Source organism: Balearica regulorum, chromosome 2 (assembly GCF_011004875.1).
Source record: "Balearica regulorum gibbericeps isolate bBalReg1 chromosome 2, bBalReg1.pri, whole genome shotgun sequence".
NCBI classification, from domain to species: domain Eukaryota; kingdom Metazoa; phylum Chordata; class Aves; order Gruiformes; family Gruidae; genus Balearica; species Balearica regulorum.
Genome location: NC_046185.1, coordinates 22,290,454 through 22,318,220, shown reverse-complemented (window position 1 = coordinate 22,318,220; position 27,767 = coordinate 22,290,454). Strand labels below are relative to the sequence as shown.

The window sequence follows — 27,767 nt, the reverse complement described above, 5'->3', positions numbered from 1 at the left end:
GTCCTTTCATTGCGCTGACACATATGTGGAAAGTTTAGAACTTCTTTCAGCTGTGTACAAACCAAACAAAAATATTAAAGGTTTTTAATTGCTATTGATTAGAGAAGGCAAAAATACTTCTGTCTTTGGGGCTGAAATTTCAGTTTGGAGCTTTTGTGTACTTTCTGACTTAATTAGCAAAGCTAAACCAGACCTGCTCTTAAATTTGTATTTGAATGATGGCCAGGCCTGAAGCATACACAGTATTGACCTTTGTTCTCAGGACACCTAACCTACTTCAGACAGCAAGCTGCTACTCAGGGAGTCTCTCTTTGACCCTCAGTGCTTTGATAGTTTGTTCTGTCTTGCTGAAATGAGCAGACATGAGTTCTCATAGATGGAGTATCAGCATTATAAACGGTTAAGAAGGAAGTTTAACAGGATGGGGCATATTGCCACTATTACATGGAAAAGTGATGCCTCCTTTTCCTGCCCCAGCCTGGCAATTTGTGAATGAGGCAGCCAGTGAGTTTAATTTGAGTACAAACCTTGTATCCGAGTAGCCTTCTATATGAAACTTTCATCAAAACATTTTTGGTGAGACTGGACTAGACAGCATGGTCCAAATTTTCTATGAGATAACTGCCTGGAGAATAAATGTAAGACACAGACTGCAGCTTCTGAAGCCTTTTCTGGTGGACGGAGCTGGATGTATTGTGGAGGTAGAAACTACATTTTCCGTGTGATTAAACCATTGAGCTAGCTGCATTTAAAAGAATAATGAAGAGCATTACTGTAAGCCTTTGAATGTCCTGTACTGTAAACCCTTGAAAAAGAGGCAGTGTGGGGTAGGATTAGAACTGGAGGCATGATAACTAGATTGAAGGCTAAGTGTAGACATTCCAGGAACATGTAGTAAAAAAGATACAAATTTGTCTGTGAACTAAGACAAAAATATATAACGAACACAAGACGTGAGTTAAGGTTGAAGAAAAAAGAATATTAAGGAGTGAAGGACTAAACTTGCAGTGAATTAATGCTATCTAAAATCCAAATTTTAAGATAACATAATAACTAGTTTGAATGTGCCATTGCATTAATAACTGGTCTGTTGTATTTGATTCATTACATCCTGATTTATACTCATGGAACATAAGAACGGAAAGTGAAATTAACTTACAGATAATTGGCATTGGCAATTTCCTGGACTTGCCGTATGACAAAGGTGATTGAATACAAAAGCTTTGCAAGCAAGTGTGTTTTAGAATATTAAAAAAATCTCATTACTACGTGCAGGATCTCACAACTGGGAAGCTGTAACCATTTTAACAATTTAGTAAGCATACAGTGAAAGCTAAATCTTGGCTATGAAGTGAAGAGACTCACCAGCTTATATATTGTGCTACTTTATTTATAAAATGGCTTTAATTTACAATAGCTTTGAAAATCAAGTCACTCTTGAAGTCAGTTTCTTCATGTAAACATAAGACACAGACCACCGCTGAAGTAAATCAGCAGAGCATTTTCAAGAATTACAAAATTACTTGTCTGCAGCAGCAGAGGATCTGTTCCAAAGTTCCTTACTCTGACTTGAAGAGGGACCGTTTACAAGGATGTGCAGTGATAGGACAAGGGGTGATGGTATTAAACTAAAAGAGGGTAGATTTATATTAGACATAAGGAATTAGACATACTGTGAGGGTGGCGAGGCACTGGCACAGGTTGCCCAGAGAAGTTGTGGATGCCCCATCCCTGGAAGTGTTCAAGGCCAGGTTGGATGGGGCTTTGGGGAACCTGATCTAGTGGAGGGTGTCCCTGCCCATGGCAGGGGGGTTGGAACTAGATGGGCTTTAAGGCCCCTTCCAACCCAAACCACTCTATGATGCTATCACTTGGTAAGAGAATGGATTAAATGTTTAATGGATTTTTTTATTCCTTTTTTTTTTTGTGTCATCCTATCATCCTCAACCTGTAGTCTTCATTTTCAGATCTTACATTTACTGCCATTGGAATGTCAATATGTAGATCATTTACATTTATATGGCTACTATCTGTGGTTTTCCTTTGTATTATAAATGACGAAGCAAAAATAGAATAAAAGTATTTTTGTGTTCGTATTTTTTTCTAAAACAATTTCCTCCAAGATTGTACAAATGTATTTTATTCTGCTGTGGCTAAATTATTGTAATTTTAATAGAATGAATTAAAGTAGTATTCTTTCTGCCTTTGGAAGTGTCAGCAATCAGTTGATGTATGCTTGATGAAAACTTCATATACAGTGCTTACAAGCTAACAGGTTTTCCATTTAAATATGTCTGAACAGGTAATGTGGGTATGTAACTTGTGCCGAAAACAACAAGAAATCCTCACAAAATCAGGAGCCTGGTTCTACAACAGTGGATCGAATGCACCACAACAGCCTGACCAAGAAGGTATTAGAGGTTTGCGGAACGAGGAAGCACCTCAAGAGAAGAAAGCAAAGCTGCAGGAGCATTCGCAGTACCAAGGACCATCAGGTGACATATCCACACAAGTTTTGGACAAAAACAGATCTCAAGGGCTCACAAGACAAGACTCAATTAAGAATGGTTCAGGAGTAAAGCATCAAGTAACAAGTGACACAACATCAGACAGGTAAGAAAGTTTTTAATGTTTATACTGATAAGATCTGCCGAATTTATGCTACAAATTTTATTTTATCTTTTAAAGCTTTATCTTATTTTTATTCTGTAGCCTATAAAATACATACTGGGATTTTTGAAACAATCCTAAGAAGCAGTAGCTGAGGAGTTCTTATTGTGTTCAGATGGTCATGAACAATGTGTGTTCTTCATTCCTTCTCGTTAAAAAAACAACATGGAAAATGACAATTGCAGTGTGACAGAGCTTGCCCATGTGCTTGCAACTTTGTTGAATCATAGTCATTGCACTGTACACAATGTTACTCTATTTCTTTTGTGGCCACTAACTTTATAGCAGAACTTTTGTAATCCAAAATAGGGCTCAAAAAAGCAGGTTAATGGAAGATGGTGGGTGTTCAGACTACCAAATTAAAACATCTGGTAGCACTTGCAGTATATAGTATTGAAGATGGTGAAATCTTTGTGTGATGACCTAAATCTTTTCATGGTTTCTCAGTTTCTTACTGTTAGTTATTGTCATTGGTATGAAAATTTTTTTCTTCACTGGTTTATCTCAGTGTAACTTGGCATTGGTTGAAACTGTGGCTGTTTCAGAGCTAATGTAGTATAAGACCCAGTTTAGCCAGAGGCTGGAGCTGGACCTTCCTTCCCTTTTTCTTGATGTGATTGTACCACAAGGCACCAGAAGGCTCTCAACCTCTGTGGCTATGTTTTACTGGAACACAAAAGTAAAAACTGTTTTGTTGAATAAACTTAATTTCTTTCTAAGCAAGACCAGAATAGAACTTTAAATATGGTGGGAAGGGAAAGAAGGGAGTGAGCTTGCTCACGTGTTTTCATGGAAATAATACCCTCTATTTCCAGAGACCTCCACCTGCCCTGGAATTTGGCAGCCAGAGCAGTATAATCTGGCAGCCTTCCTCTGCTGCCCAGCTATGACCTCGTTACAATATTTATTCCGCAAGCTTGAAACAAGTTAGACAGCTGTAATATCTTTTATGGCTAATGTAATTAAAATTGTTTTCCTTTTCCCTCACCTCTTGTATTCCACCATATTTTATTTCCTGTTTTTGGTCTTATTTGGGAACAAAGGGAATACAATTAATATAAGCCTTTTTGTTTAACTTCTTCTGCCTGTTACCCTTTGCTCTGATTTCAGCTGATGGGTTCAGCACTTAGTGGCTCTGAGTGCTCCTCAGTTATATGTACAGTCTCTGAGAAATACAGCTGGCAGCTTAACTTGATGCTAAGGAGCAGGAGAGAGAGACTGATTCTCTTGTGGTTCTTTTTGCTTTTCCTTCCTTAATTTTGCCAGGAAAATGGTATCATACACAATGTGACGATAAAAAAACCCCCAACCCTTCTTGTTCTCAGCAATAATTTAACTCTGCAAGTGTTTTTATATTATACGCATGCAGAAAGAGAGAGGGAGAGAGGGATATGCAAATAAATATATAATTCAGATATGTACTATGCATTTACTCTAAGAAGAGTTATGTGATAAAAATGGACAGTATGACGTAATATTTACAAACAGGAAGAATGTAGACTTTGTGCCTGAGAGCAGAACAATTCTGCTGATTGTGATCACTGCTGCTCGACATATTTTTTAAATCCAGATTGTTTTTTCAGTCATTATCCTCTTCCTGTTTTATTTGGATACTAATACTAGTGTTCCCTAATTAACATAGAAGAGTATGCTTAGAATATATTTATGATATATACTACATGCTATTGAAGGTTAAAGGGTCTTCTGAATAATTTTCTTCCCTAATGTTGCTCACATTAACTGTCTTTCCTTTGCTGGAGATAACAAAAAAGACTCTTCTTCGATGCCCAATCAATGTCTGATTGGTCGAGGAGAATATCAGCATCTCTGAGAGAGACTATCCCAGAATTCAAGGGTGAGGATAGGCCTTAAGTTTGGACCTGTATATGCTGTGGTGCCATTGCTACTCTCAGCAATAAGACTGGGAAGGCTTACAATTTTATGACATTCAATCGCTGTTAAAAGCAGAAGGTAATGTAATATTATCTTTCTACTGAAGTAATGCATAGAATATGTGCCATAATTTGTTATAATTTTAATATTAAAATTTATAAATCCATATATGTTCTGCTTATTAGTATTATCATTATTATCATTATTATAATTATCATTATTATTGAGCAATTTAAGAAAACTCATTTTGTCTATTTGAAACTTGCAGTTGTGGTCAAGCAATTGTATATAACTTTTCCTAAAGGCTTCTGGTCTTCTGTCTTCTTTTCTGAATGCTTCATGTTATGTTTGTTTGTTTTTTAAACATTAACTGAAAGAGCCAGCCGGTAGAGAAACATGTTATATGGGAGATCATCATGACAGGGGTTTTTTCTATTCTAGGCAGAAATTGAGCTGCTCTAGTCTGGTAGACCATTTGTCTAGATAAGCTAATTCTAGGAGAAAAATATGGCCATTCAAAATGTTCAAAATAATAGGGAAATAGCCAAAAAAAAGTCTCAAATATTTAGAAGTGGTTGTTGTTTATCTTGCACAATGTCAAGAATAGAAGTAAGCAGAAAGTGTGAGAACTACATTGTCTGTTTTATTTTTAATCCCAAAGACATTAGTTTTGACACAAAAATAATTTAAAAAGTTAGAAACAATAAAACACTTGTGAAAAAAATATTGCTGAGACTCTATATACTTGGCTTATTATGATTCAAATAGAAGGGTAAAATGTCATGTTTTATCAAAGTTTTTTGAACATTTGCAGCTTCCTTTGATGATGCAGCAATCATTACTTAGTAGTTCTTTATATCAAGTATCATATATCTTATCTTGGTCATCTGGAGACCAGTTGGTCACAGACTAAAGGGCAACATTCACTCCTTGAATCTCATGAACATCAATGCCATTTCTGTCTCATTCCTTACTATGTCTTTTTTGATTGTGCTTTTTTTGGTTTTCCATTCTTGAGTAGTACTCACCGTATTTTTTCCTGTTTTCTTTACTAGTATTCTTCTTCATCGAAATAATATTCATTGCTTCAACCATTAGACTAGTGTTCTGTTCCCTTGATTTATGCAATAGTCCCATTTGCAATTGATAGATCCCAAACTGTTCAGACACAGATAGGTACCTGACTGTAGATCCTCTTTGATCTGAAATTTGTTGCCTTAAAAAAGTCTGGGATGCTTTTTGGATTGCACGTTCTTCAAGGACGTTTTTCTTATATTGGATCCGTTACAGAGGAAAAGAGAAGTCAAAAACTATTCAGGAACAAGTTGTATTTACTACCAGCAGAATAGTTTTTCTTTCTTTTTTTTTCTTTTTCTTTTTTTTTTCCTGCTTCATAATCAATATTTATAATCTGCCTTACAGTGCTTTTACTGCTTTCTGTGTGTGTAGTAAACCCATGGAGAAGGCAGAGGCAGCAGGCACACCACAGGATCCAGTGTTAGATTACGTTCAGTAATTGACCATTTTATATTTGACCTTGTTTGAGGTGAGACTAGCATAATTTGTATCACATGGAGATTTTATTCTAAGGGCAGTTGAGAAGTAACAATATGTAGTGCTTTTCACAGACTTAACCTTCTGAGCAGAGTATGGATGCTGATGTAGTATAACGCTAGACTCCCTGAAAACTGCTAAATGATGTGAATCAACAAAATGCAACATACTACTCTATGTAATCCATAGGCTCAGAAGGTCCATTCTGAGGTCTGCTGTGCACAGATGGTAGATTTATGGCTGTGTGCACTGTGGTTCTTTGATTTCTACTATTCAATTTCACATTAATTCTGGGTTATATAAAAGGGTCCTTTTAATTTTATTCTTGATCAAAAACATTCACGTACTCTATTGTTCCCAAGACTTAGGCTACCCATCATTCAATACATTGTGTTTTCTTTCTAGCAGCAAAATTATGTGAATAGACATCATCTTTTTTCAGTCATTTTGTAGCAGGCAATCGGCTTGTGAAATGGTTGATTTCTTCATTCCAAAGCCTAAGCCAAAGCAAATGTTTATAATGTCCTATTTAAATGTGTACAACATCCTAATAATAAAAGCTGGGGAACAGGGAACCTTAATGCTGATACAAAGCTTTTTTATGTGGCATTCTCTTTGCCTGAATTGTTAGATCTTTAGGACATGTGGCCATGCTTGAGTTGTAAAATAATTATTTTTCCTGCTCTTGGTAGGATTTATTGTAAAACCATTTCTGTCATTTTCCACATATGAATTCAGTGTTTTAAACTGTAAATCTTTTCTGACATTCCAGAAGTGTTGCTTCACAAACCACTTTTCTATATACATGGCATTTCACAATCCTTTTTAAGCAATAGTTCTCTTGAACTAGGAAACAACCCATGCGTCTTCCCAGTGCAAGGTTATGATCACATAACTATTTCTAGTGCCTATCTGAAATGATCTTATGTAGTTCAGGTAGATGTGAATGATTATGTGTTGTGGGTTTTTTGTTTGGTTTTTTTGGGTTTTTTTTCCTTCCCCTAATCCATCCTGTATGAATCCAAAATGCTTTCCAAAATCTGAAAATTTCAGCTTTGAATTTACAACATATATTTCTCATGCATTCTATTAGTGTAAGAAAAGCTCTTCTCAAGGATATTTTTCATGAGATTCAATGCAAAAAAAAAAAAAAATTGTGAGAAAGTTTGTTTTCATGTTTCATGAGTCAATTTATTATTGCTGCAACTCTCAGAGGGTGAGCCATGACAAAAAAAAGAGAATTGGTTCTTGGTATCTGTAAAGATCATGATCTGTAAGATCATGATTTGAAGCAAGACTAATGAATAAATCTGCCTGAACCCTTTTCAGATTAGCTGTAAGGATATGAGATTTAAACATAAAAACCAGAATGAAAACAACAAATTGATAGAGTGAGCAGCTGCAGAGTGGCACAACAGCACTATTTATTTTCCAGGCAGGCAGACACAGATAAAATATATCCTCCTTCCCTCTTCCTTCCCTTCTCCTTTCAAAGATACATATGTATTTTGGGGGTTCATTTTCTATGATCCCTTTCATCTCAGAAAAAAAGAGGATTTTATGGTGGTTTCCACACACCATAGTGGGTTTGGAGGACGCATTTTATTCTGAGTAAGAACTGCAAACAAGACCATTGAGGCTACTTGGGTCTGGAGATGCAGATTTTGTGCGTATATTCTTTATGGAATGTATACAGGTGTTTTCCACATCTAAAGGTTTTATTCTATTGCGTTACCAATGGCAGTAGAATGAAAGTGGTCCTCTGTGTCCCTTTGATTCCGTTCTTGGAAGGAGTGCCAGTATGAGTTGGCAGCGTAGGATCTGTCTTTTGGGACTGCAGTTGGGGATGTCGGGGTGTGAACAGGGAGGAAAAAGAGACCAAAATAAGAGGGAAGAGGAGGAGAGAGGAAAAAGCAGGCATAAGCTAGCTGAGAAACATCAGAGAGCAGCATGAATTAAATAAATGAAAATGTGTGTCCATCTGTTTCATTTTATAACTTTTTCAAATGTCTCTTCTTTAATTGCTGGATTATGAACAACTGATACTGAGACCACCACTGATGGCAGTCAATTGCAATTTAACGTACAACAATGTAACGTTAAAGAACCACTCAATTACATTTCTTTCTGAAAGGCTGAAAACTGGCCATTTCCCAAGATTCTCACTATTTTCCTTCTGCAACATCTATGACACAGCACTGTAGGGCAGCCTCTGATTTTGTTTGTTTCCGAGTACCTGAGTTGAGAGATCTTTAGCTCAGATGTCTTAAAAAAGCGAACAATCTTTGCTCAGACCTGTGGAAACTAAGCATATTTGAAAGCAATCTCAAGTAAAATAGAGGCATTTTAACTTTTTACCTGCTTTTTTCTACCTGCTGCCATATTTACAGACAGTGAGAAATATTAAAATAATTGTATAGAGACAGTGTTTAAAGTAAGGGAGTTGGTATCCAGGAGTCAGACTGACAATTCTGTGTGCAGATTTGTTTGTGCTCAGAAGTATCCATTAAGGACAACAGTGTCTCTGAACTTTTTAGAATTCTTTATGTGAGAATTAACTGACATGAATTTGGTTTTTTTAACGTTGTTGACCACTGCAGTAGAAAACCCCTACAATTGCTGAGAAAGCATTATTATATTCTTTCACTTCACGAATAAATCTAACACTTTGTACAAGTGTTTTGCAGGTTGAGTTTAAAATTGAATCAATATTCTTTGTGCAGAAATTTTAATGAAATAATTAGACACTTATGGGAAGGATTAAGCTACACCTACTTATGAGGATGAGTAAGAAGTTTGGTACCATCTGTAATGCAGAGTCTCTGTAAAAAGTTCCTGAATGTTGCTGACATTGTCTACTAACAGCCCAGACTACCTATAGGAGGTGTACTATGCTTCTACCTGTTATTAATAGGCTGCAACGAGTTGTAGCATCTCCTTTCTATTCTAACTTCTGGAAAAGAGGGGGAGCTTTTTCTCTCCATTACCTTTGCAGAACTGTCTGTCTTCCGAGAAACAAAACTACTTGTACAATTCTGTTTGTCTCCTAACGTCGGCTTTGTGGGTCTCCCACTCACGTGAACAGTGACACCAGCGCAACATGCCAGGCATGTGTAGCCACACTGTCCCTTCACTGTGGTTTTTCTGAGTTGTGCATTGCTTCCCTCCCTCCACTTTTATTTTCCTCAAAGTAGCAGAACAACCAATAAGCTAGCTGCTCTGGATTTTTTTCTGATTATGTTTTATTACAAGAAATACTACTACTTTTTTTGTTGTTGTTAAAGCCAGCTTTTATCTAGCTGTAGAATCTGTACTGAGTGGCGTTGGGCCTCTGACCAACGGTAGATACAATTTGGGATCCTTTTTTAGGGAAAGCTAATCTGTTTGGAGAAGAGAGAAAGAGAAGAAATGTCCCTAAACGTAGCTAACCTACCTTAATAAACAGTCTGAAACTGCCGTGTTTCTTTTCAAACATTAAAGAGTATTTTAATTAAAGACATAACAAAGAGATTGAATTCCAGCTTTAAGTGACAACCTGAACTCAGCTGTAATCATTCTCTGCACTGAGCGAATCTCATGTTGGTTTCAGGGAATTTCATTTTCACAATTTACTGTAGAGCGCCTTTTCAAAAATACTTCCATTGCAACATGATGTTTGTATTTTGCTTACTGTTACTGATTACTTGATTTTTTCTTAATTATGCATATTTGTTGCATACCGCTTACTGTAAACTAGCACTTCCTATCTGACTTCTCTCACTCTTACACAGAATGAGCTCAGGGAAGTCTTGATATTCAGTGCTGATATTTGGTATCTTTGAAGCAGAATGTCACCTTGCATTGCATAGTTATGCTTCTGTATGTCACAGCTATGTCTTTAACTGTGCTACGAGACCATTAACAGTCTAAATCTGTAAACACAGATCTCAGCTGTATCAGAATATTGAACATTTTTATGAAGTGCTAACTGCAGCTAACATTTATGGAATTAAATGTAGTTTTGCTTTTAGCTAAATTGACCCTGAAAGAAAACAATACCAGAAAAAAAATTGAAGGTAGTAGCATTTTGAATTTCATTTTTTAAATGAACAAGGCCAGTACCTTTCTGGGTTGAGCCTGTCTTTGTAAAGAGCTGTTTTGTTGACCTTGCACAAACATGAATGTTAGAGCTCACTGTGTGTTCATAATCCTTAGTTGTGCTGTGCTCTGTTCATTGGAGGCTAATTTCTCTTCAGAAGAATAAATAACAGATTTTGTTTGAATTTCATATTTACAAAATTGGTGTGTAAAGGTGAATAAGTTACATCTGCGGAGTGCAGCTGGGGGAAATGGCTAACATTTAATGAAGGACTCTGCTAACACAAGTTTGTAGTTTCTGGCAGTAGCGTGGTTCTGGAATCTGCAGAAGGCATTTCAATGAATGGCCTTTTATTTTCATACTTTTTACCATATCTATATAGACAGAATTAAAATAAAATATGAGAATGAATAATTGTTACTGGTACAAACTTTTTCTTTGGCTCTTTCTTTGTGCCTCTAGAAGTCACAAATGATAAAGTAATCACTTCTGTAGTGCAATTTAGCTGTCATTTGCCTTTTACGTGGCAAGTTTAATAATTTTAGTAAATGTCAATCTATTTTATTAAGTCAGATCTAAGGAAAAAATATTATAAAAAAATGACTGTAATAGGACCAGGGTGACCATATTTTTATAATTAAAAGTTACATTATTAAGCAATACTATTCTGTTTTCTTCCTTGACTTTAGCTTGATTATTCTGTTTCTTTTTCTGCCCCTTCTTCAAGCCAAATTCTTGTTTGTCCCTTTATCTTCTCTGGAATGTCTTTATCTAGTTATGTATTTATTTTATTAGCTCATTTTATTTTGTGTATCATCGTTTCTTTCTCAGTGGTGCAAGTTCTTATCAAACTCTGGCTAGACATTGGGAGTGTTTTCAAAGATATACCCATGGTACCCCTTCACTTTAAGACAGACATTCTATTCTTCTCTAACTCAGTTCTTTTTCTTTCCCTTAGCTCTAGCTCACCTCTCTTCCTCAATTTCCAACAATTCTGCAACCATTCACAAATGTCCTTTCAGATTTTTGGTAAAGTAAGAGGAAGCTTCTCTCCTAAGCTTTGAGAAATCTTAGTTTTGTGCCTTTCGGTAAGAACAGGCCTCACTGCGTTCTTTGCTAACCAAAAGGAAGACAGTCACAGACATTTTAAGAGAATAGAGACCTGTTCCAGCAAGGTAGTGCAGGACTACTTGGATATTATGAAAAATTTCTTCACTGAAAGTGTTGCTAAGCCCACGGAAGTGGTTGAGTCACCATCCCTGGAGGTATTTAAAACGCGTGTAGATGTGGTGCTTAGGGACACGGTTTAGTGGTTGGACTTGGCAGTGCTACGTTAACGGCTGGACCTGGTGATGGTCTTAAAGGTCTTTTCCAACCAGAATGATTCTATGATGATTCCTTGTTTCTATACAATGTCATTTCAAGTTAAGTAGAAAATGTAGGTGACCTGAAGTCAGTGACTCTTAACTTAGAGTGGAGTTTTAAAATCCAAGGTAATATCTATGTATGGTATGCAGTGGGTTGTGTATATGCAACTTGTTTCGGCATCTCTGCACTGTGCAGCGCTGTCCCCTGTAATCACGCCCTGCTGTTTCAGAAAATGACATCAGAAAGTGCCCATTTTTGCAGCACTGTGCTTCCTGGAAATGTTATTAGGAACTTCAGTAAGTGTATCATCTTCATAGAATAACAGGAGGTTAAGTTGCTCCAAACACAGTTTTCCCAATTTCTGGTCCAGTGTTTTGTCAGCTGATATTACATGCTTGACTGGGTCCCTAGATGTAGTTTATCTGCCAAAGTAAGTTTTTATTATGCAGCTTGTAATAGGATAAACTACGAACTTTGCTGCTGAAACCCCATTTTCTATGGCAAAAAGAAAACAGCAACGACAACAGTTCTTATGGTAATATCTTGATAGAAAGCAATGCATTTTAGCTGCAAGAGGTTATATTCTGTAATGACTTTGTGAAAATCCTGGACTTTAAATGATAAACTTCCTTGATGATCACTTAAAAAAAATAAATAAAAAAGTAGTCATCAAGGCAGATGAGATTAAAGCAGAAAGCATCTGATTTTCTTTGTAATTCCAAATAAACTGGGAAGCTTCAGAGGGACATTGCATTCTAAAGTTCCAAATCAGTGCACAAACCCAATTTTTTTTTCCCAGAGGTAGATTAATTTTAATTAAATCTTGTTGACTCTGGCATGAGGTGCTGGGCTGACAAAAATGGACCTGCCTCAGTTGTATCTTTATGCTCCAGTTAGAACTGTGAAAAATATTTAAGCTAGAAGGGGAATCTCACTTCTTGAATATAAAAAATTAAACAACTCAATAGTTAGTTCAGCAATTTCACCTCCTCATGATGCTGAGATAATTGCATTTTATTTCTAAAATGGACATGTAATGATTCATCTTCCAGTACCATTCATTAACAGGGGTTGGAACAAAAAGGAATTCTTGAAAGAAACCTGAAACTTGGGTTTGTATTTCATAAAAAACAATGTATATTTTGGGTGCTTCCTGTGTCTCGTAGCTCAAGTAAATACAATGATCAGAGAATTTATTTTCATTTAGAAAATATGTATCAATATTTGAAGCAAGAAATTGGATCTTTGAATACAAAATAATTTAATTGCTACTCAGCAGATTTTTTTTTTTTTTTTTTTTGATGCAGAGATTCTTCCCTAAATGAGAACATCAATTATAAAGACCCTGAGAATCAGAGTGAGAAGGAAAAGAGTAAGGAATGTCACTTAAACAATTGCAAAGGGAGAAATACTTTGTAGATGAGACTCACTCAAAACAAACTCTGGAGCTTTGGATAGTAAGGCCAGTACTAGCAGTGTCTCAGCTTCTTCTCCTCAAGAAACTTGTTTTGGATGACGATAAACTACATTTCAGTAATGACTGATGCATTGGCGTAGATCAGGACCTTTCATTCTTACCTACTTTAATTCTTCGCTCCTCCTTCAAGTAATTAAGAACATGTATAAGAATGCTTGTTTTCCATTTGTAGGTATTCACAAAAGCTGTCAGTTATTTTCAGAGTTAAGCCTGGTGAAGCTAACTAAACCAGGAGATTTCCCTCAACACAACCGTTTTAAATTTCATGCTTTATATGGCATATGGGTACTTCTGTCAGAAGCAATTTTTTCTCTCTGAAAATGAGATATATTTGGAAATTTATACTGTGATATATCACCAAGTATCATGAAGCCTTATAGTTATGATAATCAATTATGAAATTAACCCTAACCCCCTCCCCAAAGCTTTTAACATAATGGCCAGGACTGCCTTTACTCCACTAACATAAAACTCCAGTATTAAATGGAAATCTTTCCAAAGTAAAATATTTACACTGCCTTAATGCTTACAAAAGCCAGGCTCCATGACACTGTCAAAGGAAATGAATTCCAGAGGTGTGTGATCATCAGGAAAATATTATTCTGGTCTTCCAATCAGCTGAAGATAGGAGCAACCCAGGAGACCATAAATCTTATAATGACATGAAAGGAAGATAAATTAGTCTCTTTGAACTCATTCCCAAGATATGGAAGGCTCCAACTTTTATCCAGTGTACTGAACAGCAGAAATTAATAAACAATCCAGTGCATAGATGTGTTCTCTTAGCTCCTGTTTCACAAAATGAAAAGGCTAATCTTTATCTTACTGTCATTTGGACAATGATCTATCTTCTAGTTTACACATATCTTAGCCTTTGTTTCCATCACAGATCATCGGGACACACTGACACCCACCACAAGTTTGGAGGCCTTTTAAGGTCCAAATCAGTCATCTAAAAGTAGAGATACTGCAATAAATCTCTTAAGATATTTTCCAGGTGACTAAAAGGAATTTCTAAAATTAATTAAACTTCCCAGTTCACAGGGAATGAGAGTCAATTTCTGCAATGTATAACCACCATGGCTCCAAGATCAATGTAACTGTTACTTTCTTTGCATAATAAGGAGCTTTATGATCAGCCTGGTCACTCAAAAAAGTGTTTGTATAAAGGATCTCATCCCAAAAGGATGATAACTGTGTATTTCACACAGAAAACGCTATCTCTTTACCTGAGTCTGTATATTGAAGTCATCACTGTGCTGGGTGCATTTACGTTGTTGGTAATCATCAGCGGACTGTTGTAGGATTCAATTTTTGTGGTCTGCTTTGTGCTAATCACGTCCTCTCTTAAATTGGTATAAAATGGAGAATAAGGGATATAAGTACAAACTGCCTGCGAGCACTGAGGAAATCAACTTTCACCTTGAATACGTCATCCGGAGGTGCAAAGGAAAGACAGATGTCTGAAAACTGCTAGTGTGTTTATTTTCAGCTTCTGTTTTTAGTATTTTACATTATCAATCATGCATAATACTTTGTTAGTAATATTTTAAATCACCTTTTTTGAAAGGTGGCAAATGTTAACTTTTGGTGAAAGTGAAGAACAAAAATCTCTTTTGTAGCAGATGAAGTTTTCAATGCATTGTTTCAAAAATCAATCAAATCTCTGTTCTAGGCCAGCACTTCTTGACTACTGAGACACATCTCATTGGTGAACCATCCAGAACTGCAAATGAGGCATAAAGCAGGATTCATGTACTGTAATGAGGTGCAAAGAAATATCAATTGATTGTGAGTCAGTTGAAGGTAAAACTGGTTGAAATATACTACTCTAAATTACGCACTCTGCAAGGTGCAGCATCTACTGCATATTGAGCCTGCTGCATCAACGTGTATTACACGAAGTCTGCTTATTCAACCAGAGTATAACAGCTTTCTGTTCCTGTCAGGTAATGCAGCTATTCCTTTACTCAGGGAAATGAAGGCTCAGTTAGACCTTTTCTAACTCTGCCCATTTCTTCCATCTTAATAGTATTCCTTTAACACTTCTAAAAATTTCATTTATATATTTTATACCTCATGCATGAACATGCACAAATGTATATATTCACACTAAAAGCTTAGGGTATATAGCCATTTCAGTAAACTGTTGGACACTCTGAGGAAAGTGGAGAACTGATTACAAGATCATTCTATGACCTAGAATTTAGAGACATTATTTTATGGAGAAAACAGATGTATTTCTCCTCTAGGAAGCCTACCAGTCCTGCGGATATGAAACAAAATTAGCAGTATGTATGAATTATTTCAGTACAAACTAGAATCATGGTCTTTCGGGTTGAAGAAATAATTTCTACATTTATTAGACAAATGCAATTTTTTGCCCCACCAGCTTTTTAGATAAATTATGTCTCTCTGGTCAGGGCAGTGGGTTAAAAAAAAAAAAAGTATCCCTACATTTTAGGGCTTCTTTTTTAATGTGGAAGATCTACCATCAGTAGGAATATTGCTAGAAAACATGCAGATCCATAAAATGCCTGGCTTTATGCACAATTAGGAAAAAGGGAGAGAATGTGCACACCTGGATTTTTTTTCTGACATGGTGTCAGAAAACAGCCAAGGCAGGAACTGGAAAGTGTTCTCAGATCCAGCAATAGAAATGCAACCACAGAGTTATATTCATACCTCCTAAATCAGGTACTTAGACAAGCGTAAGAACACTTCATTAAACCTATTTTTGGGCACTCATGCAATTTTTGGTCACATGAATTTATTTTTTTTTTCATGCTCCTCTTTCTATTGATTATACAGGAAGAAAAAGTCTAGGCTTCTAAACTATGCACTGTAGTCATCCATATTCAAGTGGAATGAATAGGGGTGTCTGTGTTATTCACTTCAGACAAAATGATTTAGACAATCTAAATTCAACCTCTGAATTTGCCTAAAATCAATAACATCTTCATTTTTAAGTATAGGATTCCCTAAGCAAGGAATACTTGGAAATGCACAGATCTGGGAAGTGAGGCAGGAACTAGGCACTGGACCCTTGTTGTAGACCAGAGGTAGGGAACAATGTACTTAAAACTTCGTGTTCAGTGTTGGTTTTATGAGCATGTCACGTGGCATATAATATTATTATCAAAATAGCAAAATCCAAAGTGCCTTATTCCACTTGTGCTGGAAAAAACCTTCAAACTCAACACTATATCATTTCATGTTTTTAAGTCACAAGATACAACGTGTGTTTTTTCTCTAGTTTGTGATGTGCCCTAGCAATGAAGCTTTTTGTTTCACCATGCAAGTTGTATATATTGTGCAATATTCAGAAGGGTGAGAAGGACAGAGATAAGAGAAATGATTAAAATTAAACATTTCATGTAATTATTGTCAACTATTCTATGCCTTTTCATATTTAAATAAAATTTCCCATATTGCCTTTCAACTAATATATTAAAGAGAATTCCATGGAGAGATTTGAGAAGCCATAATCTGTTTAGCAAAAGAAATTAACCAATAAGTCAAAATTATTCATGTTAAAGATAGCTTGAAAATAATTATACTGGGTGGTATACCTGGTTCTGAGGCATACCTACTAATTCATTTCAAGAAGTATTGTGGTATAGTCTATCATCATTAATAAAAAAAGGATTTGAAACGATAATTTTCATCTATCCCTTGTCCAATTTATTTGGGTTTTTTTCTTCTATCTTACTCATCCTGGAATGTGCAATTTGTATGGTCAGTGCCAGTTTTTGTGTGCCCATAATAGGCCTAACAGCAGGATTTCCCAAGTGAACATATGGCACATTTCCTAGTATCTGCATAAGGAGCAAAATCAGACCTATCATTGTGTTATCTGGGTTTTAAAAAAAATGTAGATCTTTTTGACACTGAAACTATTTACTATAAACAAGTCACCTACCATTTAACTTTCACAAGTCTTCATTTTTTCATTTTTTCCTTTCATAGATTTAGAATTTAATTAAGCCCTAACTGGTCAAAACAAGGTAAAATTTCAGCTTCCATATATTTTATTTGTAAAATGTATTCTTTCCAAACTAGTAAGTATGCAGGTAAAATTTCATGTTTAACTTGCTTGCCACCTTTTAGAAAGTTTTAAATCCATACTGATCAGAGGATCATGATTATTTCTGTCATTTGCTTAGACCATGATGAGACGCAGGGCAATGAATTGTTTGGTCTCATCACAGAATTTCAGCACACCTGGTTAGGGGCAGTTGGCACTTTCCCGCTTAGGAAGTCCAAAGCTGATCTAGAATCTCCCATCAAGACTTGGCCTTTTGGTCTGATGCAGTCTATACTCCTTGACTTTCTTGGGAAACTATACATGTCAAGGTTAATTCTGTCTTTCATTAAAAAATAGACATTTACTTGCCTTTTTTCCCCCCTTGTGTTCTGAGAATTTTCGGAGGGGGTAATATCCAGATTCCTGTAAAGGTGCAAAATGTAAATTGACAGCTTATCTTTGTACTTTATCTTGAATTTAAGTAGAGTAATTAGAGCATCCTCTTAACCATTCAGAGCGTCATGGTAGTCGCTGGGTGCGTCTGTGACTGAGGAACGGTGCACAGACTGCTTCCACTGGCACTAGAGCGGTTCCAGTATTTGGAAACGCGCTAGAGGCGTAGTGCTGAACTGTGCTTTTGGGCCTCGATCCAAAGACTGTTGGCATGCAGTGTTATCCCTGATCTCACTGGAATTAGGCTACGGAACAGTTGCTGCTACAGGGAATGGTAGCTCAACAGACTTTGGAACAGCAAAGTTCTAGTACCCTAAATACAGCAAGTAAGCGAAGGGATTGGGGTTCACACATCTTATCTGGAGCACTGACACTATTCTTATCTGTAACCTGAACCAGATCACTTACCTTCATTTCCTAAAGTATTTAATAGATAACGTACTTAGAAGGTTTGTGCTGACCAACTATTTTTGTCAAGCTCATTCTAAGGATAAATTATTATTATTTCATTATTTGGTATTACCTCTGGTGGAACAGGAGATAAACTTTGGTGAGTCCTTTGTGCATGGGATACCATTAGCAGCAAGTCCAATGGAAACTGAGGAATGAGGGAGCTAAATACAACAGAGACTGGTGGTTCCATGAGCACCAAAATCAATACAGCCTATAATGGTGTCTCATGTTTTTAAATCCTATTTCCTCTGTGACGTGGTGGAGGATCACAATAACATAAGCACCTTTTCCTATCACTTATGATAATTTTGTCAAACTTAAGACGGCAATGATGTTGCTATTTACTGACCATATTCGGACTGTCTTTCTGCTGCCAAAGTCAATGGGTAATGGCTCAGTTCTGCCCACCCTTCCTCTATGCTCACGGACTTTCTTCTCCTATGATGGTGCTGGTTTTCACACAGCTTGCTGGAATTTAGCTCTTTTAATATTATGCCCATATAAAATTATCCAGTCTTCTCAAGCATATTAATCATGATGATGGTAATACAGACAGAAAAATGAACAAACAGACTGTCCAAGTTTCTAAGTCTCATATCCTTGGTTTAAAATCTGTAACTTAGGCTAAAAGGAGAGTATAGAGTACTATTAAATGGCTAAATGGGAGGAAGATGAGAAAAGAACTATATGAATATGGATGGAATGCCTCAAAAATGAAAGTAAGGAGACAGGGAAATGTGGAAGATACTGAGATAAAAAATGCAAACAAGAAGAAACAATATTTCATGGTTGAACACAAGGATGAAGTGACTGTCTTTTATGTTACTATACTTTGTTAGTGGATATCTTTTATAGTAAGGTTTGGTCTCTTAACTGGAATTTCAGTATCTTCCATTGAAGATCTGTGACCTGACTACCAGGGAATAAAATCAGTATCACTTTTCCATTCTCAATGAATGTTTAACTCAGTGAATTAAATAGTTCTTTCAATATTTAATTATTTTACGGGAGAGAGAACAGCCTCAACAGCGAAGACAAATTCCCTTTGGAATAACCAAGAGGGTGTTGATGAGGACTTTATGGGCATACTTGAGGAAGGCAGAAGAGAACCGTAGGACTCAGTTTTCCATGTTCCCAGGTGCTGTTCTAACTGCCAGACTTCCTGTAATAAGAAGAAGGGTGCATTTTGAATGACTGCTGAGGCGCCAGCTCAAGGAGAGGATTCATTATTACAATTCTTGGGCAGAGACTGATGCTTCCTTGCAGCCTGGATTTAGGTACTTTTATCTTTTTGGGGTTGGGGCTTTATCTACATCCCTCTCTTTATTATTACCTATCCTAGATATTCAGGATACTGGCTTCTATGACTCCTATTCTTATGTGATTAAATTTACAGTTGTAGATTTTGCCTTAGTTCTTGCTAAACTTCTCTTGTGAAACTGAACCTTTGAACATTGATGTGATGAAATACCAAATGAATGCGTGCTTTCCCCCAAAAGAAAGTCTGGTTGCATTACACTTGCAGTTGCAAAGCGACATGGCCATCCTTGAATTTAAGTTAGTCCTTTAAAACCATGTCCCACCTTGGAGCATCAGTTTGCTAGTCGGACCCCAAATGAGCAGTCTTATTAACTGTAATAATATAACACCATCCAATGTGCAAGACCACTGTTGTTAATTTACCTGTCTGAAAAGCATTTGCTCAGATGTTTTTTCTTTTCATAATGAGAATACTTAAACAGTCAAATTTTTTTAATCCTAAATATTTAGCTAAATGCTTTGGTAAGGGCATATTGGAGAGCAATGTTAGCTGCATTACAGAAATCTATGTGCTGTTAATTACCCAATTTTATTTAGTGTCTAGATAAAAAAAAAAAAGATGTTTGACTTTCTGTACATTTAAAAAAATCCCACTCTTACCCCCAAACTCCAAGTGACTCATCTCTACCATTTTCTTCTGTGATTCTATCAAACTACACTTACGTAATATACAGTAAATTATAATGGAATTGAATCCAAAATTGTACTTGATAGTATCTTTTATCGCAGAACAATCTTTGCCGTATGAGCTATAATCTATAGCTTTAATGAGGTTGCATGACTTTACCTTGTTTAAGCTACAACTTTCTGAGAAATGTCTTTTCTGTGTGGCTATAATAAAGAAGTCATGCCTATAAGTAATGTTTGAGATAACATACTTGTACATATTGTCCAATTTCTTTGTATAATAGGTTTACCTTACGAGCTTTCTGAATTCTGGAATCAAATTCAAAGATATATAATCTTATATTTGAAATATAAATGTTTTATATAAATTGAAAATGTCCATGCATACTTGGGAGCTTTCTGGAATAACTTTTCTTCCAAAATACTTGTAGCTGGAGGGTGTTTATTAAGATTCAGCTTGGCTAGAGAAATAGGTATCTGTATGGATCTCGGTGTAGCCTGGCTTAATGGATCCAATGATGCTTTCCCAGGCTTGTCTTCATTTTGAAATAGGCTGTCACCCATCTCAGGCAGTTGCTTAGACTATCTATCTGGTAGTTTTTTTTTCCATTCTGTGCAATATCTTTAAAGCACTTTTTGTTCATATCTGTGAAATCCTTTGTAAAACTGGTGTAGAAATGAAATTTATTATTATTAAACCAGAATTAGCAAGAGTGTGTACATATATATGCAAGTATAAATACACAAAATACTATAAGAAAAATCATTATCAAAATTATTTGAATCAGGCCCTCAAATGTTAGGAAATGCCACAATTACAAGCGGTTGGCTTACCTAGTCCATATTGAAGTACACAATTAGGAGTGTTTTGAAAAAAGAAGCCTGTGCATATAGAACCTCTTTTTCTTCTAATATGGATATTGGAGGATGTAGAGCGAATGATCTGAAGAAAAGAAAAAGTGAGCTCAAGTGTAAGGAAGTTAGATATCAAATAGGGGGAAAAATTAATAATTCCTGTCTTTTTCAGAATTCTTACATGAGGCTTTTAATCTGGGAATACTGAGGATATAATTTCCTAAATCTTAAAAATGACACTAAATCACTATGCCTTTCACCACAGAAAACTTGTTAATACAAAACATACTGACACATTAGAAGATCACTAACAAGATTGACAGAAGGTAACTAGTACCTCTACTGTTTTGTTCTCAAACAATGTTAGTGTATAGGAAATAAATTTTATGTGTGGTTCCACAGACTTCTTTTGATTGTCAGTTCCATTCTGGTTCTGAAAGGACTTCAGTGGGCACAGCCTACTTCATGTCACCCCCTCCGACCTCTTTGTGCTAGGCCTCTTTGCTTCCTTGATTCTTCTCAGCCCAAATGATTCTATATTTTGGAAAAGGTGGAAGTACCTAAGAAGGGGGCTTAGTGATAAGTCTACATGATAGGGTCAGTACAATAATACAGGCCACTTACTTAGTAAATATGGGAGGGAATTGTTTATTGGCTGAAGGGTCTCTTGGAGAGCAATAGAAGGATCAGGAAAGAAAGACCATTCTGTTTATTTTTCTCTACAATTTTTTTTTTTGATATTAAAAAAATGTAGATTTCTAATCAACAGTAACTTCAATCTTGACGAAAATTCCAGCTGTCCAAAAAAATGTGTATTTGCACAGACCCCCTGTCATTATAGCTCAGTTTTCTGCTAGTAGCAACTATGGAGTATTTGCCTTTAAAATTATCCTTTTACTTTTATCTTTTCCGTATTAAAGGCTTTACTTGCATGAATACCTGCAGAGTACTCTTCATTCCTTACCCCATAATTTAATGAAAAAATTAGAACTTTTAAATATGTATCCCATTTTGTCAGTAGTTTTAGAACAATTTTACAAAAAAAAAGAATGTATGTCACAACTTCCATTTTAAATATCTGAAAATGAAGACATAGAAAGGTGAATGTCAAATTCAGACCTTGGCTGCAACTACAGGAGCATTTTGGCTTTGATGACCGTTCATAAGGCATGCAACAAAATGGTGATGAAATTGAAATATATGGTAAAATATTGATCTTGTACGTGCTCCGTGGTCAACATTGTCTCTGTTAAGTTGTGCATATGAGACTAATAATTGTTTGCATAGCTTGAATCGTTTGTAAGATCATTCCCTTTCTTGCAGCAGATATGAAAATTTTGTCTTTTTGATGGAATGAATGTAAAGGCAAATTTTCTTATATTACAAACATGAATTCTCTGTAATGTAGGCAAGGTAGTTACCAAGTATTAAATTTTCATTTTATTATAGCAAGATAGCCATAAATACTCATTAGCTCCTACTCCAGGATCTCAACAGTTACCAGCTTTGCCATACATATAGCCTAGTACTTTTTACCACAAATTGTAATACATATTTCAACAAATATTTCCATAATGCACTGTATGCTATAGGCATAGAAACAGATATTAAAAACTATTTTGTGTAGTATTTTGTAGGTTTTCACAGGAGTTTTGGGAACAGTTTTATTAGCGGATATTTTCTCAATTCTTTTTTTTTTAATATTTAACATGGGAGTTAGTAGGGAGTCCTCTGTATCTCTTTTAGAGGGGCCTGGAAATGAATTAATTCCTATTTCCTTTCTTGCTTGAAAATCTGAATTGTAGCTGCCATCCTTCTGGCCAAAGAAGCCTGGATGGGTCCTCCCTTCTGAGCACATCAATACAACACTTTAATTAGCTGGAAGGTTGCTTATTCCCATATCTTCTGGGATTAAAATCGCTTTCAGTGGAAGAGCTTTAATAATGGCCCTCATTTCATGTTGGTTTATTTGGAGATTTTGTAATTAGTGCTAAGATGTTAAAGCTGTGGATAGAAAATGAGATATTCTAGGGAAAATCTTTTTAATTGTTATTTTTCAATTTGACAATGATAGAATATATTCAGTAATGTTATGTAATGTCATCCTCTGGCACACGCATTGAAAGAAAAGAGGAAAAATATGTTTTGTAGTCAGTGATACTTACTTTCTGTACATTTAATGGTATTCACCCTGCATAATACGCTGCAGAATCTCACTGTGCTCTGTTAGATGACTGATTCTGCTTCTTGCTCTTTGACTTCCTATACTGTATGCGTACCGGAGACGTAGGCTCCTAAGACAGTGGGTTTTCCTGGAAGTAGACAGGTATGGAGCACCCGAAGAAGTGATTGATTTTGCTCGGTTCCATCATGGCTGATTCTGCGCAATAAACTTTTAAAAGATGCTGAAGACTTCTTATTTTGAAATGTAGTACATAATGTAATGCAGCCATTCCTTCTAGTGATTGTTCAAGTTTGCGTGATAAATCATTGCCTTGATGCTGTACGTGCAGTACCTAACAGAGTAGTTACGAACAGAATGTATACTGTTTGTTTCAGTCATGAATTGATATTACATTTAAATATTTGCACTGAAAAACCTGTTATCTCATGTAAGGTACGGTATAGCTTTTCAGATACGAGACGAAAGGTCTATTGTTACAGTCTCAGTGCTACATGTTATTTATTATATGAAGAATATTTTTAGAGTGGTCTTTCTGTCCTGTAGAGCTGTCTTTACATTAAAAAACTCCCCAAACCCTACATACACGGTCGCCGACGTTAGTCATTTTTACAGGGGAGGGAAGGAGGAGGGGAAGATGCAGAAATCCTCCTCCTCTCAGACAGTAGTAACAGTGTGAGGATGCCTTGTCCTCATTTTTTTTTTTACTTCTGAGATTTTATTGCTGGCAGCCAGATGTGCTGAAACTCCTGACGACAGCATCTATTCACTGCGTGTTTTTAATAGGCTTAGAGAAATATGAGTAGAGTACATGAAAGCAGCTCAGCTTCACACTTCAGCTGGGAATGCCCAAAAAGCTTACTGCTGTTTAGAATTCTTGCTACAGTCAGGAGAAAGCTGCACGGGTACTAAATCTTCTACGACTGAATTAGAAGAATAATGACTGTACAATTAACTATCAGCCCCTGCTCATTTAGGCACAGTTTTTACAGAGATCAGGAGAAATATGGAACTTGATTGGCATGTTTGCATTTGATGGTGTGTGCAAAATAGATGACTTTTAAGACAGGTGGTGAAGAAAAATAGAAGGGAAGGAAAGAGAGAAAATGCAATTTGAGACACTGCGCCAGGTCTGCAATTCTGTTTTATCTCATTTTCATGGGGTTTTCTCATCCCCTCCAAATATTTTACAAAATGATCTTTTTGGACAAACGTTGAACAACACTAGGTAAGTAGAAATGAAACATTTTTGCCTTACCATTTCTATGCTTATGCTGATAGTAATCTATTTGCATGTTTTTCAGTGGAGTACTTTCATAATTGCACTCTTAGATATTAATATTTTTATGGTAGCAGTGAGTCTCTTCTGTTGTTGCTTTTCTGTTTTATGTAAGGATTTAAATGAGAACTCAATCTGCAGAAATAAAGCCAGTGAAGACAGAATAAAATATTTAAAATGGTTATGTATCTTTCAAATACATTAGCTACCATTAGAAGCTAGCATTATTAGCTGTAATCCTTAAAGCATATTAAATATTCATAAACAAATTTGTCTGAGAAAATGATTTCTATGTGGATGTGGCAGTGAAAGGATTAAATGCTCAAAGATGTGTCTGTTTAACCATACATAATTTGCTGGAAGATGTAAATTAGTAGTCCTGCATAGCATTTGCAAAACAGGCAGAAAGCAGTTTCTTATTTTTAGAAGACTTAGATTCTGTGTGCGACGCTTTGCAATAATCTTTTTAACTGGCCAAATTATAGCTGATCAGTGGATGCTTTGCAGCAGGTCAGTCAGCTCTGTAGGCTATCCTTTTCTGAATAGCTATTGTTTTGTGGGAATTCGAAACGATAGGGAGAAGTTGATGTTTATTGGTGTGAGATGGTTATTAAATTGGTTTCTTAGGATTTTTTTTTTTGGGGGGGGGTAAACTGAATTAATAATGACTCGTTTTTGTGGCATTATTCATTAAACATAGTCTAATACTGGTCTTTAGAACTTTTTCATACTGCTCTTAAATATTAACAATAAAAATGATTAAGGATTTTATCTAAAAGAGTGTGAGTGCAGATCAGGGACAAAAAGAATCCTGTAGTTTTTTATAAAGATAGTGCACTGATGGAAACATTCTGGAAAAAGGGTGGAAGTAATATTGCAGAGACTATATCCAGCATTTTAATTTTCTTCTCTGTATCTGTGGGAGAAATCCCTTTTAAATGGGACATTATTTCTTAAAGACAATGATATTTGCACTTAATACTTCAGAAAACTGTTATAATTTTACTTCCCAGAACGTTGTGGTAAGGATTCTCTCCCTTACTGCTGGTGTTTCCTTTATAAATATTTGAATATTTATTTAATGTTACTGTGTTCAAGTTTTGATATATAGGTTATGAATTTCTAATTAGGCATGCAAAATGATGGAGGTAGCTTTAGTAATCATAATCACTTTAAGGAATTAAGATTTTTTTTAGATATATATGAAATCTGTAGTCAATGAGATTTTTCTCACATCCCTTTGGTGCACGGTGAAATCTTTGAAGCTCTACAAAATGGAGCAATAATTTATGTATTATCAACTGTGATTGTAAACCCATGCATATTTCCAAGTGCATAGTTTCAGGCCTGCAGCAACCAACAAAGCCCTTAGCAACTGTTCTAATCAGCTACAGACCAAGTCCTGATTCTCCGGATCTGTTTTTGCAGATCAAAGTGCATGCTTTTTGCAGATCAAGGTGCATGCTTTTTGTTAATTTTTTTCACAGATACATGTGCACCGTGCTTTTAGGTGCGTACTTTGCTTGCGAGTCTCTGGCAAACGCTGCATGTGGTATCGGTTTCAAATCAAAAGACATCAGAGAATCATTTCATTGCGTTTGCTGTGCCTGAGATTTAGATTTGTATTTATTCTAGAAGACTGGCAAACAAGAAAGGATTGTTAGGAAACCCAGCCTCCTCCCTAGTATGGGCTATCTTATTTAGGATGAGGATATTTCTATATTTATAAGGAGCAACGTTGTGTTTTTCTAGGTACCCATGCTTTTGGCCCCAAGAAAACATTGTGCAATTTTTCAACAATATGCAGCAGTGATGACGAGAGACTAAGTCATGCTTTCTGTGTCTTCTGAAGTTAAAGTTAGTTGAAAGTTATTTAAGGTTATTGAGTAAAAAGAGCCTTCCTTCTGAATAAGTATTACTATTTAAAACGATCTGGATAAAAGGGCTTTGAAGAAGTCATCTATTGAATAGTCACTAAAAAATCTTGCTGACATTTATTTTGGAGGCTAGTCCTTTTTGTTGTCTTACTGATTAAAAAAAATGTCTTTTATTTTTGCTAATTAAAGTATATTCTAGGTAGATTTTTCACTTAAAGCTTTGCACAATTAATGTAACACACTTGCTAAAAACTAATTGTTCATGCATTAAGAGTTAATGTTTCAGAACTGTGGTAAGGAAAACAAAAATACCTCTAGCATGTAAAAGATTCTGCTTTGATGAGGTATAATGTGGTCTGCCTCTTCGGACTTTGAAGTTAAATATTTTGTCAGACTAAAAAGAGATGATCCTTTTTCTTTTTAAGGTTTTTTTCTTTCTGTTTTTACATCTAAAAAGTAAAAGTCAGAGTCCAGAAAGGTAATGGCTGACATTAAACACAGAATGATTAACTGCTTCTTACACAAAATAATAATGTGAAGAAAACAGGTTAATGCATACTAACAGTACAGTAGATAATGGAATATAAATCAGAAAGTTATAGGGAACTAGGTAATATGCATATAACTGTAACTGAAAATACATTCCTATTAATTTTCACATCATCTGTTCTTGGAGTTCTTCAGTTCTTCTGAAAGTTTAGATACGCTGTGATTTTGTTGCAGGAAAGCCATTTATCTCATCCTTTGTTTTCTGATATTATACCAAACATGAACAGGAGTATACACTAAATTGGTTTATATCATTTCCCATAGAAACCTTAAATGAGTTGGGTTTTTATTTGCGTATTTTGTGCATTGCAGTAGCTGATGTGAGAGGACCCGAATGGTATTAAACTCCTCTTGAGTTAGATTGATTTTACCACTGAAATGGGTTTAGGTATGCTCTGCTAACAGCTTCTGTTGGAGGAATATTGCAGTTCAGTTCTCTCTTTTGCCAGCTACACAGCAACACTTTGCTGTAAGGTGCTATTTTGAGCGTAAAAGGTGGTTAACTGGGCCTTCCTCCGGGTCCTGCACGTCTCTGTCTGACACTACCAACTCCAGCCAGGTGAAGCAGTAAGAGCTACGGCTTCCCCTCAAAACTGTGTTTCACCCACGCTGGGGACTGTAGTGCTATTTCCTGTGTAATAGGTTGCTTTCTGTTGAAAAATGATTAGAATTACCTCATGTCAGGAAGTCACAAGAATCATTTTGCATCCTTAGCATTTGGTAAATAGCTAGTTTGTGGAATAAATTCTCCATGTGTATGGGAGAAGAAAGTATTGGGAAAGAAATTGGGAGACCTTTTCTGAAAACACACTAAGCTCTTACATTACACCCAAATTTCAAAGCAGCATCTAAAGGACCTTCAGTTTTTTTGCACTCTAAAATTTTTTTGATGACTTTCAGTGACATACTTTTAATTCAAATGACTGAAGACAATGAAATAAAGTTTTTAAATGTCTTTAAAAACCTTTAGTTATCAGATAAGCTGGATTTTCTGATTGCCATTCTTCACTGAGAGTTTAGTGTACAGATACTGTGCTGTCAGATGCTCTATTCGTAGCAGCATGCTTTGCGAAGTCACAGTTGCTTTGGGCAACATTCAGATTAA

At 35.9% G+C, this 27,767-nt stretch overlaps 1 protein-coding gene across 36 annotated transcripts in view; it reads left to right on the top strand.

Annotated features, from left to right (window-relative positions):
- The window catches only part of RIMS2 (regulating synaptic membrane exocytosis 2), a 503,290-nt gene that overhangs the window by 141,072 nt on the left and 334,451 nt on the right, over positions 1 to 27,767 (top strand). For 34 of the 36 annotated variants that reach the window (XM_075743530.1, XM_075743545.1, XM_075743550.1 and 31 more), the window contains one exon: positions 2,303 to 2,613. In XM_075743530.1, the coding sequence (XP_075599645.1) occupies positions 2,303 to 2,613 (311 nt within the window). Of the gene's footprint in view, positions 1 to 2,302; positions 2,614 to 23,661; positions 24,186 to 27,767 lie in introns of those variants that run through there. The other 2 variants (XM_075743536.1, XM_075743540.1) reach the window with 2 other exon arrangements.